This window comes from Colletotrichum truncatum (assembly GCF_014235925.2).
Source record: "Colletotrichum truncatum strain CMES1059 chromosome Unknown Contig_0006, whole genome shotgun sequence".
NCBI classification, from domain to species: Eukaryota; Fungi; Ascomycota; class Sordariomycetes; order Glomerellales; family Glomerellaceae; genus Colletotrichum; species Colletotrichum truncatum.
Window position 1 is genome coordinate 3,787,039 of NW_027222403.1, and position 17,408 is coordinate 3,804,446.

General features: G+C 47.1%; 2 protein-coding genes across 2 annotated transcripts; both read right to left on the reverse strand.

Moving 5' to 3' along the window:
- Positions 1–2,085: 2,085 nt before the first annotated feature.
- Positions 2,086–4,425, reverse strand: CTRU02_210332 (protein kinase domain-containing protein; the record flags this gene model as incomplete). Its single annotated transcript, XM_036729787.2, has 3 exons — positions 2,086–2,355; positions 2,424–3,206; positions 3,262–4,425. Coding segments are annotated over 3 exons (2,217 nt in total), but the record flags the coding sequence as incomplete, so codon positions are not given.
- Positions 4,426–5,315: 890 nt separating this feature from the next.
- On the reverse strand, positions 5,316–14,056 carry CTRU02_210333 (heterokaryon incompatibility protein; the record flags this gene model as incomplete). The annotated part of the gene is made up of 11 exons (XM_070205426.1): positions 5,316–6,036; positions 6,096–6,858; positions 6,912–7,245; positions 7,565–7,766; positions 7,830–8,734; positions 8,793–9,292; positions 11,981–12,071; positions 12,133–13,055; positions 13,116–13,195; positions 13,253–13,609; positions 13,671–14,056. The coding sequence occupies 11 exons, from the start codon at positions 14,054–14,056 to the stop codon at positions 5,316–5,318; spliced, it is 5,262 nt and encodes a 1,753-aa protein (XP_070061074.1).
- Between the last annotated feature and the right edge of the window lie 3,352 nt (positions 14,057–17,408).

A 17,408-nucleotide genomic window follows, 5' to 3' on the forward strand; every position in this document is an offset into this window, starting at 1 on the left:
CATACTCTGGGCCGCGAGTCCAATGCAACTCTCCTAGGCCGGTTACGAACCCATTAAATGGATCAGTCAGCGGGTTCACTGCAAGCTCTAGAGCTGGATCTATTGAAGGACCAGAGACACCCTCGCGCTGGCTTTGAGTAAGGTCAGCCGTTGCGGCGGTGTCGACGGAGGCGACGACTTCAGCAGCCTCCTCGCGCTTCCGATGTTGCGTTGAATTCTTGGGCGGGGTTCGGCGCGACTCACGGTCGCGCCAGGTACATTGGGCGTTGTACAGCTGGCAATTCAAGCAGGGACGTTGGTTTTGAGTACATTTGAGCTGGAGGGAGGGCGAAGGTCATTAGATGGGGGTTCACCATGTTGCTTGAATGCAGGTTCAAGGGCCGGAGTGACCAACCCTTTTCTTGCGACAGTAATCGCAAGCGCGAGCAACCCGCTTGTTTACACGCTGCGGGCGATCAGCAGCAGGAGAAGAATCCTCGTTCATACCGCAGGACAAGTTCGCGAGTGAGGCGTACGTAACAATCTTGCTGTCGTAAGAGTGCGTCGAGAGGTTTAGGGTGTCCTAGAAAAGAATATGTGGGCGGGCGGAGGCTTGTTTGTCCTCCCTGGTCCAATCGGGGTATAACTTGGTGCCGAATTTACTACCCGTTGTGCTTCGCGCTTTGTCCCCTGTCAATACCCTAGACTGTTGAATGGCCTATCCCATCAGGGCCTGGTGGGCTACAGGTACATCCCGATGAGGGGGAATAGCCACTCAAAGACTAGTTTAGACTCTTTCTAACCGACCAAATCATCTAATTCTAAGATACTTATTCAATATATAGTTTCTGGCCATGACATATGTGCGAGCAATCATCAGAGTTACATGGTTGGTGGTAAATACACCTAGGAAAACCATCGGTTAACACAGGCCAATCCTGGTAAGGAGAGACAAAGTTCTGTATGATCACTGATGATGACAAAACCGACAATATTTCTCCCACCTGACGATTGACATATGTCGTGGGCATCAGCCAACATAATATTTAAAAAAAAATTGCTTACGTGAATACCCATCAAGGCGAGTTCTCGTTATTCTTTCTGGCTACAAACCACTGACTACCAACTTTGAGCTCATCTGATGCAAGCCGATTGGGGGTAGAATCACCCCGAGGCTCGGGAGTTTTCCCTCTGAAGCTAGACTCTATCGCCAGTATTTCTATTCTCCATCGACTGCATTGTCACTCTGCATCATAGATATAAGTTTCATGCTGAAATTAACATCAAGTTCGATGTAGTTGCCGCCAGTGCCTAAATGCGATGCACCGTATGCCTCCAGCCGTTTAGATCACCATCTATGTTTTCTACCCTGTTTAACGGTAGAAAACAAACTTTCAAGCATATAGGTTATCTGTTGGGGTCAGAGGTATCTGTCTGTCTCCCATCTATGAGACACGTCCATGAGCAACACGGAACGAGATTAGACTAGAGGTTTTCTACTTTTCTAGTAATGATGCATACATACTTCTAGCTTTAGCTCATAAATTCTAACATAATGATACAAGGCCACATTTCTCATAGTACTATGTTAGATTTACCGGGATATCAATTGATGATACAACAACACGGTTACCACATGGTTTTGAAGATTCCAACAGAGCATCTAGCATCACGCGAAGCAAGCGTACCCGGCTTACAAATACACTGAGATCTTTCTATTGAATCAAGTTCCCAAAACACCAGACTATTGCAATGTCTATCTCAATCACAACATGTATCAACCTCTTGCAGGTTCCATTATATCTTTATCATCACTGCCTTAAAATGGAGTATAGTATTTGTGATAAGCCAAACTAGGATGTCGTCACATTCGGCCTTAGGGTATGCTCATTTGGTTCATCATCAAACACACTGGTAGCGGCCGTGCTCTGGTCGTTCCATGAGCCGTCGTATGAATCTGCATCGCTAGATGTGATGGACAACGCTCGTTCTCGAGAATATACACTTGACACCATACTGTCAGGGATAATAAAGTTTCCTTCTGCAAATCTGACCAAACTTGCAGGAGATACTGGCACTTGGAGAGAATCCTGTGAACAGGGGTTACTACACTTTCTCTATCGGAACATTGAGAAAACTCACCTTGGAAGACTTTGGCTCCTTTGACTGATAGGATGTGTTCGTAGTACCTGGGAACGGGGCGCGGCCTCCAGATGTTTCTCGCAGCAAGGCTTCAATACGTGACAGTTCTGAAGAAATAATGTCGATGGAGTGTCTCTTTTTAGGATCAATAACGAGCATTCGATCCATGATCAGATCCAGCATCTGGCCGGCGAAGCTTGTACAGGAGGCTGAACTCCTCAGTTTATTGACCCACTGATAAAAAGTGTGAGAGATTTGTCAAACTTGTAAGCCTTGACAGTGTAGGAACTTTCTCGACTCACCTTCTGCACAGCTGGGTGGAGCTCAGCTCGCTTGCCCCCATGAAGCATATGCGAAGTCACGAAGTAACTATGATCAGGTTCTTGTGTGTCGTCCACATTATCTGACGGGCGATTGAGATTGCGGGCTCTCTGGAAGTTCTTGACTTCGTCATACCCAAGTAGATACCAAATGCAAAAGTCGAGAAAAACGCATCCGAGGGACCATATGTCATACTTGGAAGAAATGGGGCTGCCAAGGTCGATTTCGGGAGCTCGGTAGGTCCCGGTATAGCCGTCCACTCTCATCACGCGTGACTTTGTGAGGCTGGAGTGATATCGGGTTAATCCCAAGTCGGCAACAACGAGGTGATCCCGATCTTCTCCGTGGGTTGAGAACCACAAGATATTAGTCGGCTTGATGTCGCCATGTCGCCCCCAATCTTTGACAAACGTCTCTTGAAAGTTGGGATTTGACGACCTCTCATTTTTCTGCCATGTTGCGAGTCCATGAATTCGTTTGATGGCATTTGCAATGCCCCGGCATTGATGTGCCATCCACTTTGTCGCCAAGGGAGATGATTCAACCTGTCGTTTTTCCCAGAATTCCTCCAGGTTACCGTCTGCCCATTCAAATACAAGATATGGCTTGTTGCCATGCTGAAAAGTAAAAAGTAGCTTTATCAGATGTTTCTCCTTCTGTACCTTGGCGCAAGAATGCTCGAGGGCTCTAAGCTCCTTGCGATAAGACTCGTGGTCAGCACCATTAATCTCCTTGACTGCAAAACACGGCGGTCTCCCTGGGGCCTTGGAGCAAAATAATCAGCAAATACCTCAAGAGGAATAATTACGAAACTCTCACATTGTTTCCTTTGTAATCGTGGTGGCTCTGGTGAATCTCGAGCCTATGGATTGTGCCGTGCCCACCAGTTCTCTTTTGCTCAAATTTATTCCAAGGAAGCCTAACGCCACGATCGAATACATATGAGCATAGAGTGCCATTTCCTATGCTCAAGAATGGGACGAAGATCATTTTCTGGTACATATAGAACATATCGACGTGAACGCGCTCCCAATTTTGGAACAGTGTCGTGTTGACGCGGTCATCACCAACAAGGGTTCTGAACTCTTTCTTCCTCTTCCCCTCATGGCGCAGTGGCAAATGATGATCGAAGATGTTTTCCTGGATAAATTCCTCGATGCGGCTCGTCTGCTTCATGAAGACCAGCGTGGCAATGATCCTTCGCCGGCTACCCGTATCACCACCCCAGATCTGGCCAGCCTTGTGAGTTAGTTCATCGTCGGTCGCATCCTGGTAGATGGTTTGGATGAGAGAAATCATGGTTTCGATGTTAAAGATCTTCTCAAATGAATCGACTGGAAGGTATTCCTCCTGGTCCATTTGACTCCAGCTAAGACTGCTCTCGATTTTGTGTCGAATCTCATCCTCTATCTGGGCAGATGACTGGATATGCTTCACCAAATGCTCTTTACAGGGCATGTGATTGGATACATCGCTTTGGTTGGGTCTGGGGCTGCACGAGGGGTGTGTTGACCAAGGTACCGCACTGAAACCTAAGTCGCGAACAGAGACGACGACGTCGGTCTCGCCCGACTCAGAATACAAAAGCCCTTTTTCATTCTGACCCGACGCCTTATTCCTGTCGTATTCGTGGCTTCCAATAACTGACCCGCCTGAAAATCCACCTTGCCATGCAACTGGCGCATCTGTCATGATGCCTGGGGTTCCGTAGTACGACGCACCGAGCGCTTTGCTTGACACTGGAAGGTTCTTGGCATTTTGAAGCGCGTTTTCGATGCTCTGAATATTAGTCGTGGTGCTATAGGTGACTGCGTGCTCCTTCTTGACATATCTGGCGTTCGGTTTGCTCGTGGGTTGCCTCATTTGTCTCGCTGTTATCGGTGGTGAGTTTAGGGACAGTTGTTGCGCGTCGGCGAGGCCAGATCTGTGGATGTCGTCGACTCCCGGTGGGACGAGTGTGTTGAGTTGGGATCGATGCGCCCGCTTTGATGGCGATACAAGATGTTGCCAGTGTTAGGATGTAGGCAGAAAGAAAGAAGATTCAAGCTATTAGACGGTGCTTGAAACGAATAACAAAAGCTAGTCTGATATTGTCTGCGGGTACGGCCCTTTCACCAGCAATCGAGGGTTTAAATTCGGGAGATCTGGTCTCCATATCATCTAGCAAAGAAGAAAGCCTTGTAAGGCGTCGTTCAATAGTGCCTTGGAGGGCCAGGGCAGTCTGATTGTTTCCAGATGACCGCAATACGATCTGTCTCACCCACCAGCCCTCTCACTGCTATTGGTTCACATCTTGCTGCGCCAACACTGCCGCCGCCCGATTTGCTCGGCTCCTCTCCCGGACTGTCGAAGTGGAAAATGTCAGCTGGCAAGGGTACCGTGGAACAGAAATATTGGTTTGCCAGAGGCGCACATCGGTAAGCTTTTGCGAATGAATCCGTGTCTAGGGCTGATGAGGCGGGATCTAGCAGAATTCCAAGCGCTACGTCAGCACGAATCTATATTTTGAATTCTCGACCTCCAATACTTGATTGTTTCGTTTATTTTCCTGATGAAGGCGAAAGGGCAAAAAGTAAGCCACGACAGTAACAAAAAGAAAACTAAAAACTCTCTTCATTTGACAGCGTGTATCGCTCTGTGTGCCTCCACCTGCTGCGCCCTTGAGCCTCTGAGCCTCGGCTACCTGTGCAAAATGTGCTGTTGTACACGATTTCAAATCGATCGCGAAGAACGCCTCAAGTCAAATGATTATTGAAAGAGGAGGAGTCTTGGTTTTTTATTATGCAAAAGCAGAGAGATGCCCCACGGCTCAGCGAGGTGAAATCGTGTTCATTCAAGCATACATAGTACAGATAAATCTGAGAAGCAGACAATTACCAAATGTCAACCTTGACCCCTTCGTCCAAAAATTGTGTCTCCAAAAGAGATGCAACCCCGACTCTTTCATACCGATTGCCCCGAGATTCGTTTTGGCTTTTGCAGATGACGAGAGCGTGGGCTTTCGCGTCAAGGCCTTCCTTGTCACGACCGATGATAACAACCCGTAAGTCCTTGGCTTTGAGCTCGTTCTTCCTGTCAAAAACAATTTGTGATGCGACTTGTTCTTCACTGATGTCCATGCATCTTGCAACACCCCGAAGGATGGTATGGTCCTCACCGCGACCAAAATATGACGCTCCTGAGAGCAAGTCTGGATTCCGAGAGAAAGGGCTTTCAAAATCTTCATTCGCCCACTCAATCTTGTCAAACTCGAGATCCATGTATTGAATCTTTCCGCTCTTGGAGAACCACGACCAAGTGGGAACAGTCCAAGTCGACTGAACAATGGTAGTCATGTCTGCTGGTTGATTGCGTTTCCAGAGAATACTCCGCGCGAAATATTTCTCGAAGGACCCGTGGGCGGCTTGAGTTTTTAGTGCCCGCGCCAACCTCGTTTGGAGACCAAGAATTGCGACGGCCCTGTCGGAAGCCATCGTAAACGCAAGCGCAGAGTATCTCTCGTACAAATCTTGAATCAGTAGCTGCCTCCCATCTCGGTAATAATCCAAAGCAGACTGGGGGAAGTTGGCGTCCCCAAGAAATGCCGCTTTCGAGCTATGAGTGAAATGGTTAGATGTCTTTCATCTCCGTTTTCGGGGTGAAGCTCAGCTTACTTGTACAGGCGACCCAGAGTCTCGCAGCGTATGCCATCTCCGCACTCCCAGTATACCTGGTTTGGAGTAAAATAAATGGACCGTCTCGACAAAGCCCTTTCCTGCAGGACCCAGCCTCGCCTGTTGATCTCTGCCAGCTCGACATCTTGATGGAAGTCATCGATATGTGGGCACACGTACAGGTCTGGAGAACCCTTCACCTGTAGATGTACGCTTTGCCTAGGCGGACGATCGGAAAGGAAGCCATCGAGTGACGATTTGGCAGACGCTGCACTGATAGTACAGTATGCCTCACTGAAGACCTCTTCCATCTTCGTTGACTCGTTCTCCCAATCGTCCTTATCGTCCTGGATAATGCACAAAGTGTCGATCCAAATATAGTCTATGCCGAGGCCGCGAGTGACTGTAATTGCATCCTGAAAGGTTTTTGGTAAACAATTGAACTCGATGTGTTCCTGTAGTTGAGTATGGTTTTCCCGGTAGAGACAAAATCGTTCGTGCTTCTGCAACTGGCCCCAGCAGTGGCTTAGAGCAATGTATCGACAAGACTCCAGTGTACTCGAGCTCAAGACTTTCATTGGCTCTGTGACTTTGACGAGGCGGGTTGGCATTCCCAAGTCATTCTGTCCCGCGCGACGATTGCACGCGTCATGTGCCGAATCACAGCTGCACAACCATTGTTTCAACAAAGTAAGCTGTTCGGTGCTGTTCATTCCAGGAAGCGTTGTTAAACCGATTTGCCTTCCCGGGGGAATATCGCGATCTGGGGGCAAGTTTTAGCCGAAGCGAAGTTAAAACGTGTCACAAGCTGCGTACCTGGTTCAATATAGATCGAGAGAAGATTTGGTCCGTCTTCTACACTTATTGTCGTACGAGTCTGACGTAGCCTCACAACTTCCGGAAGCACATTGTATACTCGCCTCAAAGCGTCGAGAAGTATACCGCATAGATCGCAGTGTGATTGGGCGTCTAATGGTTTGAATTCGGATGGGAACAGAGCTTGCGAAGAAACAGTGATACATTTCGCGCAAAAGATCTTCTTCCCGGTAGTCAACGGTCCCCATAAACCATAGTTAACTTTTTCAAAGACTTGGGAGGCGAAGGTATTGTCGGTATGAAATTCCCAAGAGTCGTTGAGCTTGCTTCGTTGCTGGCAAGCGAAATGTTAGCTGCTTTTTCGTCGATACCTCATCAAATTTAAGATACATACAAACTAATGTTTTTGTTTTAGCAAAGTGTTTTCTCCTGCTACTTGGTTTTCGACTCACCGACTAGTTCAAAGCGAGATTAAAAGCTGCGATATCAAAAACTAAATAAAGGAGCAGAGAGATGACTAACGTTCTAGGAGATATTAGCAACATGATAATACATTTACTTCCCTAACGGGGCGCATACTGACATACTAACACCAGCCTTTAGTCAATGTCTGACCGCTCCTTGAATTTATTCCTTAGGATGGCTTTACTTACTTCTTCAAACTTGCTGTTTACCTCATAGTAATTGTTTTTCGCTAGAGAACGCCTAGGCTTTGGCTCTAGCTCCTCTGTCGCCTTGCGCTCTATGCCAACCAGTCCATCAAACTCGTCAAGATTGTTTTCGTGAGAAGGCAGCGAAGGTATGATGCCATTGTCTTCATAATCGTATCCTGGGGCCAGTCCGTCGTCCGTAGTGCTACTTTTGAGTTTTCCATAGGTTAACTTCGATAATTGAAGTTTCTCTGTCGTCGAAACTCACACAGGGTAATACTTCTTCTGGATTCTTCTCATCGTCTTGTGAGCTTCAGACGCTGTTCCGCGATACCTAGGTGAGCTGACGTCCCAGTTCTCCGACACCTTGACGACGAGAAGCCTGGTTTTTACAAGCGTCAGAAGCTCTCCCCACGCTGATCTCGCTGGCCACTTAGTCGACAGAGTTTGAATGTAGCCTTTTGAGTCGTATTGGACACAATATTTCTTCCCTTTGCCTTTAACTCGATCCCAAAAATATGCGGTATTATTTCTGAATTCGCTCACGGCTTCAAAGTCGTTGGCAAGCCAAATGAGCAGCTCCAAAACAACACAGCCCATTGACCAGATGTCATACGCTCTTGAACGAGTCTTATGAGCAGGTAGCTTCTTGTCTCGATCTTTGTCCATCTCAGGGGGTTCATACCGGGATGTTCCTGGTGGCGTCATGGTGAGAATGTCCTTAGCTTTTCGGATCCTGGTCGCGGCATCTAGCTCGTGGAAAGTAGTGAGCCCCAGGTCAGCGATCTGCAGTGTCTTTGTTTTGTCCGCATCGATGAACAACAGGATGTTCTCAGGCTTCAGATCCCCGTGTCTGCAGTTATTTTGATGCAGTTCTTCGAGAGCACCGAACAGGCCAGTGAGCTGGCTGAAAATCCATGCGGACTCTTTCTTGTTCAAAGAACTCCCAGAGTTCCTCCTGCTCCAGTATTCGGCCAGGTTTCCCCCTTCTGCCCAGGGGAAGAGGAGGCATCGATCTCCATCGTATTCGTATGCTGCAATGGGCTTGATCAAGTGGTTTGACTTGTAACCTTTCAGCTTCTGTAGATTGTTTGCTTCCTTGTCAAAATATTCGTAAAGTCCAGGATCGTCATTCGCTTTCTTTAGTGCAAGCGCTATGGAGCCGTCTTTGTTCTGCAAAGCGCGGTTAAAATGTGATGTACGCATACGATGACTGTAGTTGAGTGCTCACCATAGCCAGTTTCGGGGCCTTGATATGGGCTGGATGAATGTTGACTTTTGACACCTCCCCAAAGAACCCCTTGCTTTCTGATCTCCGATCGACCTTTACGTATGGAAGTACCGTACCTTTCGGGAACTGGAAACGAAAAGGTTGGCCTGTTCCGAATACTGGAGCGAGGAATCTCCATTGATAGAGGTTGAACATGTCTTTGTTGTAGCGATCCCAACCCATAATGTGAAGAGGGTCTCGGGTACCGGAATTGCTCGTGGACGAGTCAGGATGCCAATTCCAAATCGTGTTGCTACCGGCAGCGTCTCGCGTCATTTGAAATGTAATGGGGAGGGATTCGTCGGTCAAATGGTTGGATTTTAACTCCTTCAACCAAGACACCCTCGCAGCATCTTCGGTTGACATTGACGCAAGGGTCAGGAATAAACAAGTGGCATCCTTCACCACAAAGTCGATGAAGCCGGGTTCAGTGCCAAGCTCTGCCGCCGTGAGAATTTTGGCTACACGGCTTCTATTGATAAGGTCACGGAATTTGTCAGCTGGTAAGAATTCCGCGCCATCATGATTGACCAATAAGTTATCAGTGATCTCTTGACCGAATGAGGAGATTGTTTTGTAGTCTGGGGACCTGTACCGCAATTCTTAAGTCAGCCACGACATATAAATGAAAAATGCACTTCTTATTCAAACAAAATAAAACTCGAGAGTCAATAATAATGGACTCTGAACTCTTACGGATTTCCGTGTCCTTGGTTCTGGCCAGTAGCATAGCCTTGATTCCTTCCGGGGTCGGACATGATACAATACGAGACCGTAACGGCCTTTTGTCATAGTACGGCGACTAAAAACAGGTAGTGAACTGGAATCTCTACAAGAGAGTTTGGAGATGGGAGTGGTTCTCATTTTAGGGCCGACCGAAGTAGATAAAAGGCAGCGCAATATTCGGGCGCCTTCACACCCTCACGACCAAAAAAGAGTAATGTCGGTTTAGATGGATGTTACTCACATGCTCGGCAGTTCTTGACACCAGTTTTACTAGGATGACCAAGAAAGTGGTTTGCTTCACGACTGCCTTGCGCCTGTTCAGCTTCGCGAGAGGTGTTCGCTTCAACCAGAGGCTAGAGGGTATGCCATTGATGGGATTGGGGAAACATATAAGCGCTTAGGCAGGCTGCGGCTTAAGCCCGCAGGCATGTGTCTGATAATGCATGCGTGTGGGAGGGAGGGGAAGACATTGAGAGAAGACCTACTACCCATATTGGCGCGCAGGTAGAAAACACCAAATCTCCCCATCATTCGCATTGCTCGGAGTTCTTAGCAAGTTACTAATGGATTCCACAGCGTCCAATATGTATTCGACTGTAATGTATAAAGTCCTTACAGAGGGCGATGTTCACGCCTCTGGGACACAAGCTTCATGAATTCCGGAGAGGAATCCTCCGCTCAGGACGGATACCTCTGTGGCCAAGCAGGCTACATGCAGTCAGCAATAGGCTCCCGTAAGGCAACCTTATCAAGACCCACATATGATGTCGGGTCGTGATTTGTACTGGTTTTGGTTTCCCTGTTGGTCGCGAGGCACCTCATGCCAAGGCATCCGATCAGTAGTTCACATGACGGTGCTGCCGAGACCCAGCTGCGAGACTGCATCCATCCCAACAACATCCAACGTAGTGCCAGCCAAATCGCACAGGGAGCCCCGCGCGAAACCCCTCCTTGAAGATACCACCCGCTCATACGTCGATTTTAGAGACAGGCGTCGAGATTCGCTCACGGTCTAGCCACACTATAGGGCGTTGCCAAATCAGTCTTGGTTTAAGTCGGAGCGCTTTTCATGAAGCGAACCGCTGTCCACGCCGGTGTCAGGCAAGTTATCTCCAACGCAGGAACACCCTTGATCAAGTTTAATCAGTTAGGCCTGATGTCTGCTGGTGATTCACAAACAGGTTGACATCAGCCCCAAGTCCCCAGAAACATCAATGAAATACGGCTACCTAGCTGTTTAAACATGATCGTTTCTATCAGCAAATTGCTTAAAATCTTCTCAATGCCCATCTACTTTTATTTCAATTTCTTAGTAATTCCCTTCCTCTTGATTTTGATGCGCTCTACCCCAGCTTTCATAAAAATTGTATACCAGCTTAACGACCTCAGATGGGCCCGACTGGCCACCTATAGCATCGACATCAGCGACTGCAGTTTCTCTCCTGCACCAAACAGGATGCCGATCTCGGGCTTCGGCATTATGTTGAAGGACAGCATGCGCTCGACGAGATGGAACCAGTCTGATGACGATCTGTTGTTTGAGCATATATTCTGGAAATAGAGAGAAGAAACCACTGGCGAATTCTAGTCAGACGGCATTCTTTTGGTAAGCTCGGGGTAGAGACAATCAGGGCGCCTCTGCTTTCAAGTATCATGTGTACTCAGATATGTCGTACACCTATCCTCTATGCTCTATCCCATCGGTTGCTGACTAGCCATAAGGTAGCTACATGGCACTCGGGGCTGTAGCAAAATAGAATATTAGTAGGCTTCTCCCCAAATGTTCAGTACTACACACACAGTCAGTATCTGGGGAAATCTGGGTTGATTTTTGCCTGTTGCCGGCCAGCACTTGACGGGATATAAATTCCGACTGTGGCTTAGATGCTGTCCATTTCGATCAACGCAAAGCTTTGCCATTCATCTGCATGTGATAAACTAGCAAATGAACCGCTATTTATGTGCTATTTGTATAGCGGAGAGAAAGTGGCTATTGTGATGGGAATTTTTAGGTCTAGCAAAAACGGCGTCTTGCCGCGGCCAGCCGACGGGATGTTCTCCGGCTCCAGGTAGATGAGCCTTCTTACATTTCTTTCCTCAAGATTACCACTTGTCATATTACAAGTGTAAGACAGTTGTTGTAAGTATTGTCTCTCATTTAAGAAGAAAATAGTACTATCCCAAATTGATTTCCTCGATAAGTAAGGCTCAGCTTGGGGCCTCCATTGAGTTCCAACAGTGCATGGTAATTAATTTGAAATTTTGAGTTAACCTGTATTACTACTGTACCCCTTGATAGTAACCAGAGGACTGTTTTCACTGCAGCATGCCGTGACAAAGAGCCGACATTGGCGGTCAGACAAACGGCACCGAAAGGTATGAACTTTCTTGTCTGTTTCCACCGCAGTGAAGGACATGTATACCTTTGTTGTCTGTGTTGTGCATCTCCAAGCCTGGAATGGCGAATGGAATCACCATGCTTCCTTGAACTGTCAACCGCATAGTGTCACCAGCCTATTTCGAAGGATTAGCCTGGATGATCTTCCACCATGCAGAGTTTACGGGAATAAACTACCTTCCAAAACATGCCATAAGGTCTCATCGGAATATCGAGATGTCGAATTTCTCCCTTCTTGAGAGACACTCTTCTATTATGCGTGTAAACCGGCTTTTCCGGCCGGCTGGTCGTTTCGTCCTTGTCTAGAGCGTGACTTGCTCGGAGGCAGCCGTCGGGGCCACGGTGGAAAGCCATGCCCGCTGACCCAGGAAGGTAGTCCTTATCGTGCAAAAATTTGAGAACTGCTCTGATGGCAGCGTTAAATGGCCGAATAGTCATGACGGCCTGCCTGCGATTGGTTGGCGTGAGCTTCTCAACTTGCACGAATATGTCCATCTCGCTGTGCTCCTGGCATGACATTGCGAGGTGTGCCATGAAGTAGCCGGTCGTTTCGCATTCCTCCTGAAACTGATAAGAGAAACATAGCTTTCCTGAGGTCGAGTCATAAGAAAGAGCCGAATGCTGACCGCTGGGGTTTAATGAAAGTGAATTATTTTCTTGAAGGAAAAGCTTGGTGTTTCTGACACGTTCGAGTGGGAACGAAGTCTCGGCCCGATTTGTTGTGTCCTCTAGATCCGTTAACCCAAAGTGCAACACACTGAGACGAACCTGTGGCGTGCTGAGCCAACCGTTCCCAGTCTTGCCCTTGAGATAGAAGTCAAAGAAGCGGAGCAGGTCTTTCTGGTTTGAATCGTTGTAGTATTCAGCCCATTCTTGCGCGTTGTGCACCCGCAGCCATTTTGGCAGGTCTTCAGGCAGTGCCTCCCATGCCGCAAAGGTTCCGACCGTATGAACCGGATTTGTCCAAGAGGCTACAGCATATACCGGCACATTGATACGCTCGGGATGAGCCATCTTGTCCAGCCAGTATGCATCGACAACGTCGTGATTGCGGGCATATGATGTTATGTCTTCCAGCCTACCCTGCGTAGCGAAGGACCCTTTGGGACTGTTAAAACACAACAAATTGGTCGAAAAGGGCCAGAGGACAACAAGCATACCGACAACCTCCTGATGGAAGCCAGGAAACAGAATTCCGCCTGGATACATAGATTGGCGATAGAAATCCACAAAACCCTCCCTGTTAAAATGTCAGCGAATCAAGTCGAAAGTGTGTTAAGAGGGTTGAACTGATTACCATGGAGCGATAGCAGCCAAGCCCTCTGGACGCAGTCCAGCAATCCTCCATTGAGCAATGGCAAGCCAACTATTTCCACTCAAAGCCACCTTACCGTTGCACCACGGCTGTTTAGATACCCACGTTATAAAGTCTGCTCCATCTTCCGCTTCCTGATGGCCAAACATCAAGAGGTCTCCCTCAGAGGTATAAGCTCCTCTGCTGTCAGGATTGATGACGGCGTATCCTTGCGGACACCAGAATGCGGGGTCTGGTCCCTCCCATTTTTGAAGTTCGGAAACACGGTGCTTCGGAACACCAGCGCGGAATGGCAAATCATCTAGAATCGTCACGCCTTTTTGTTTTCCATATGGGCTCCTAGGAGGCGTTTAATGTACATGGACGTTTGAGAGATGGGGAAGACGGAAAGGAAACCCACCAAGCGATGATAGCTGGCACGGGATCTTTGGATTTTGACTGGAGATCTTGAAATCGAGAAGGGAGAAAAATGTCGGAATATAATTGTGTACCATCTCGAAGCTGCATCGGTACGCTTTCATGCATTACCAAGTCATGGCTTAGTGGCAATGATCCCGGTTCAACTACTTGGCCAGCTTTGTATTGGACCCTGCGCATGTGGAAGCCGGGGAAACGTGCTTTTTTGTCGTGAATGCTGAAGCCGGGCATAAACGGGGTTACGCTCAAAGCTTGCTGCTTCAGAGACAATTGCTTGTCGAGCTCGGCTTGAAATTTTCCATCGTCCATGATGGTATTTGCCGAAGACGATGTTGGTACGCTTGATGCAGACTGTTGGTGATTTGACATCTTTTCGGCCAGTAATGTTATTATGAAGTATTATTTCCAACCAAGACAGTCTTGTTTAAGAGTCTTCATTCAAGCATCTTATCCCACTATATCATTTTAAAATATGCTTCCATGGCTTGCTTTTTTGTCATTCGGCAGTCCAGTTTCAAGAGGAGTTCCGCGGAATGTTATGGGCTTCCCCGGATGCGTAGAAAGGACCCACCCACCACAGCTCGAGGTAGTTTGTCACACGGACCACTGCATATATCGGGGCATGCATTCAACCCATGCACCCGGCTATTGTTTCCCATATAAAACTAACGGGGATGTCATTTTGTTGTTAGATTGACGCCTGCGTCCGGATAAAATGCTAGGAAATCTAGCTTAGTTGCATTCTTGCAATATGCTGAAACCGGGAAGAACGGGTAGATACAAAACAGAACCCCGCTTCAACCGGAATGGGTAGAATCACTCAATCAACAACATGAATCACTCTTTGCTCAATGAACCCCAGGTGTATTGCATCAAACTAATATCGTTTATCTAACAGTTGAATGCATGCCCCGATATATGCAGTGGTCCGTGTGACAAAAACCTTCAAATCGGTAATTACCGAATAGACGGTTATATAATCAACCCAATAACCCCTAGACAGTCTCTAATGAATGGAAGCATCTTTTTTTACCCCATAAGTGGTGGGCAAATTGACTGCGTGACAGTTATGAGCCCAGTACCTCATGGTGACAATTACCAATTGAAAAACCGACTTCCAGAAGGGAGCAGTTCAGACTTATGCCATAGACAAGGGCACTCAATTGACGAAGTTACCGACCCATGAGACTTTGGCAGTCAAGTCCACCAAACAAAACATCAATTCCAATCACACAAGGCTGAACGTTGAAGTGTTGAAACATTCAATCACAAAAGAACTTCTGGTCATCAATTCATATCATCAACACTTATCAAAAAATCACAAAAGGTTCATCTCAACTCAGGGGGACTTACCACATCTGAGGAGTTGAACCCAGGACTCTTAACTTGAACCTTATATAAGTTCATGCTCGACCATACCACGGATACGCAGCCAGGAGGGTTGGAATTACGAAACGGAAGAGACACCTAGTTGCTCATTTTATGCCTCTGAAAGCTTCGGGCAGATAAGACGAACAGGTGGTTCACTTTATAGTCTTCGTGTAACGGAACCGATAAGACTTTTTACAAATTGCGAAAACTCCACAACCCTGAATTGAACCCACGAAGGGGAGCTTGCCAGTCTTACGGTCCTTGCGAATAGCTACAAGTTGGGTGGCTAGACCAACTACACTAAACGGCAGGTTCATTAGACAGGGGGGGCGTCTTGCGTTTTGTTGAGAATTGAGGCGTTGAGATTGGCTATATACCCTCAAACCTCTAGGCAACAATCGACAAAATCACCAACTTGAAACAAGAAGTGTCTAGTCACGAACTCAATCTTGGCCACGGCGAAAAACCAACTGCACAACGATCAGAAGAGAGAGACCAGTTCTCTTTTCAAGAGAGATCATGAATTCAACTACGGAAACTGCAAAATACACACAGCGGCTACAGACTGACAGCGACTGGAACCACTGGTTCAACAACTTACAGATGCTGGCAAACGTTCATGAAGTCTGGGACTATGTGAATCCAAAAGGAACCAAGATTAATACTAAGCCAAGATTGGAATTCCCAGACCCAAAAGACCTCAGACAAGAAGAACGAGCAAACTATAGCAACGTTATCAGCTATGGAAAAGCTATCTATCAAGAAGAAAAAGACCAATACAACCAGGTTCGGCGAAGTCTTCTAGAAATTCACAGTTGGATCATGAACACTGTAGCAGCCACTTATATCAGCCAAGTCAGCAAGGAGCAAACAGTCAGGGATATCATAAAAGCTCTTGAAAAACAGCTAGCGCCAGACAACTTTGGGAGACAACAAATGGTATTGGAAAGATATAACAAGCATATGCTATCAATCAAAAGAGCAAAACTTGGAGGATGGCTCATAATCTATCGAGAAATCATGGATGAAGCCCAAACAATCGGAATCCCTGCTCTCAGCGATCCAGTTACTCAAGTCTCTGAGTTCTTGAAAGCAGTCAAGCAAATTGCACCAGATTACTACACATCTGCCTCTTACGACTTCACAAAGCGATACAAGGATGACCCAACCTACAGTTCGATCAGCAAGACTGCTGGAATTGAGCAAGCTAACGATTTCCGCAGTTGGGTGAGAACTTTCCACCCAGACTGGCTGAATGCTGCTCCATTAAAAGACACGAGTTTCGCTACTTGGCAAGGAGAAAACGAACAAGGAATAAAACAGGGGGCAAAACGAGAGCAAAAGTGTGCAGCTTGCCCAAACGAAAGTCACCGATTTGTTGATTGCAAACATGCCAACCCTAAGAAGCGAGGCCCAAACTATCATGAAGATAATCCAGAAAATAAGAAAGCACTGGAAAGATTGAATGAGTATCTCCAGAAGAAACCACACTTAAAGAGAATAGTTGAAAAACTACGAAAAGGGGCAAGCGATCAGCAGTCTCAAAAGTCCCCAGATCGAGCAACATCTTCCTCAAACTGGAGAAACACTACACAATCATCATCCCACTATACTCAAGAAGTGTCTGATGGAGAAGGATCACTCTCATCTTTCGTCACTATCGTCAATCAAGGAGAAGCAAGTCTCTATTCAGGATTCCCACTGTCAGACAGTGTGATAGTAGACTCAGGAACAGGATTCCACATCTGCAACGACTCCTCAAGACTTCATGATCTCGACTACACAGTCACAAAAGACTTCACCACTGGAGGAGGAGATGTACATGCAATTGCGAAAGGCACAATGATCATCAAACCAAACCAAGGCGGCAAATCCAACAACAAGGAGATCAAAGTCAGAAATGTATGGCTTGTGCCTGGATACCCAACATCGCTCCTTGGGACAGAACCGCTGAAGCAAAAAGGGATCATCTTTACAACAGGAATACCGGGTCTTATCGACTCAAAAGGCAGACTTCTATTCAAAACACCAAACCGATATGGTCAATACATTATTGAAGCTGGCCCAGCTCTGCTGAACAATACCTCGTTCAGCAATACCGAGAAGACTGTGAGATTCAGCCCAACCGTAGAAAGGAAACCAACCAAAGGTTTTCAGTCAACAAGACAACCACTCCCAACATCATCAGCAGAAGCTAAGTTGTGGCATGAGAGACTTGGTCATCCAGGCGCTGAGGGACTGGAACAGCTACTTAAAACAGCTCTTGGGATACAGATAAAAGGAATCACAAAAGTGGAATGTGATGCCTGTGCTGTTGGGAAGGCAACTCGCCAAATTTCCCGCAGAAACC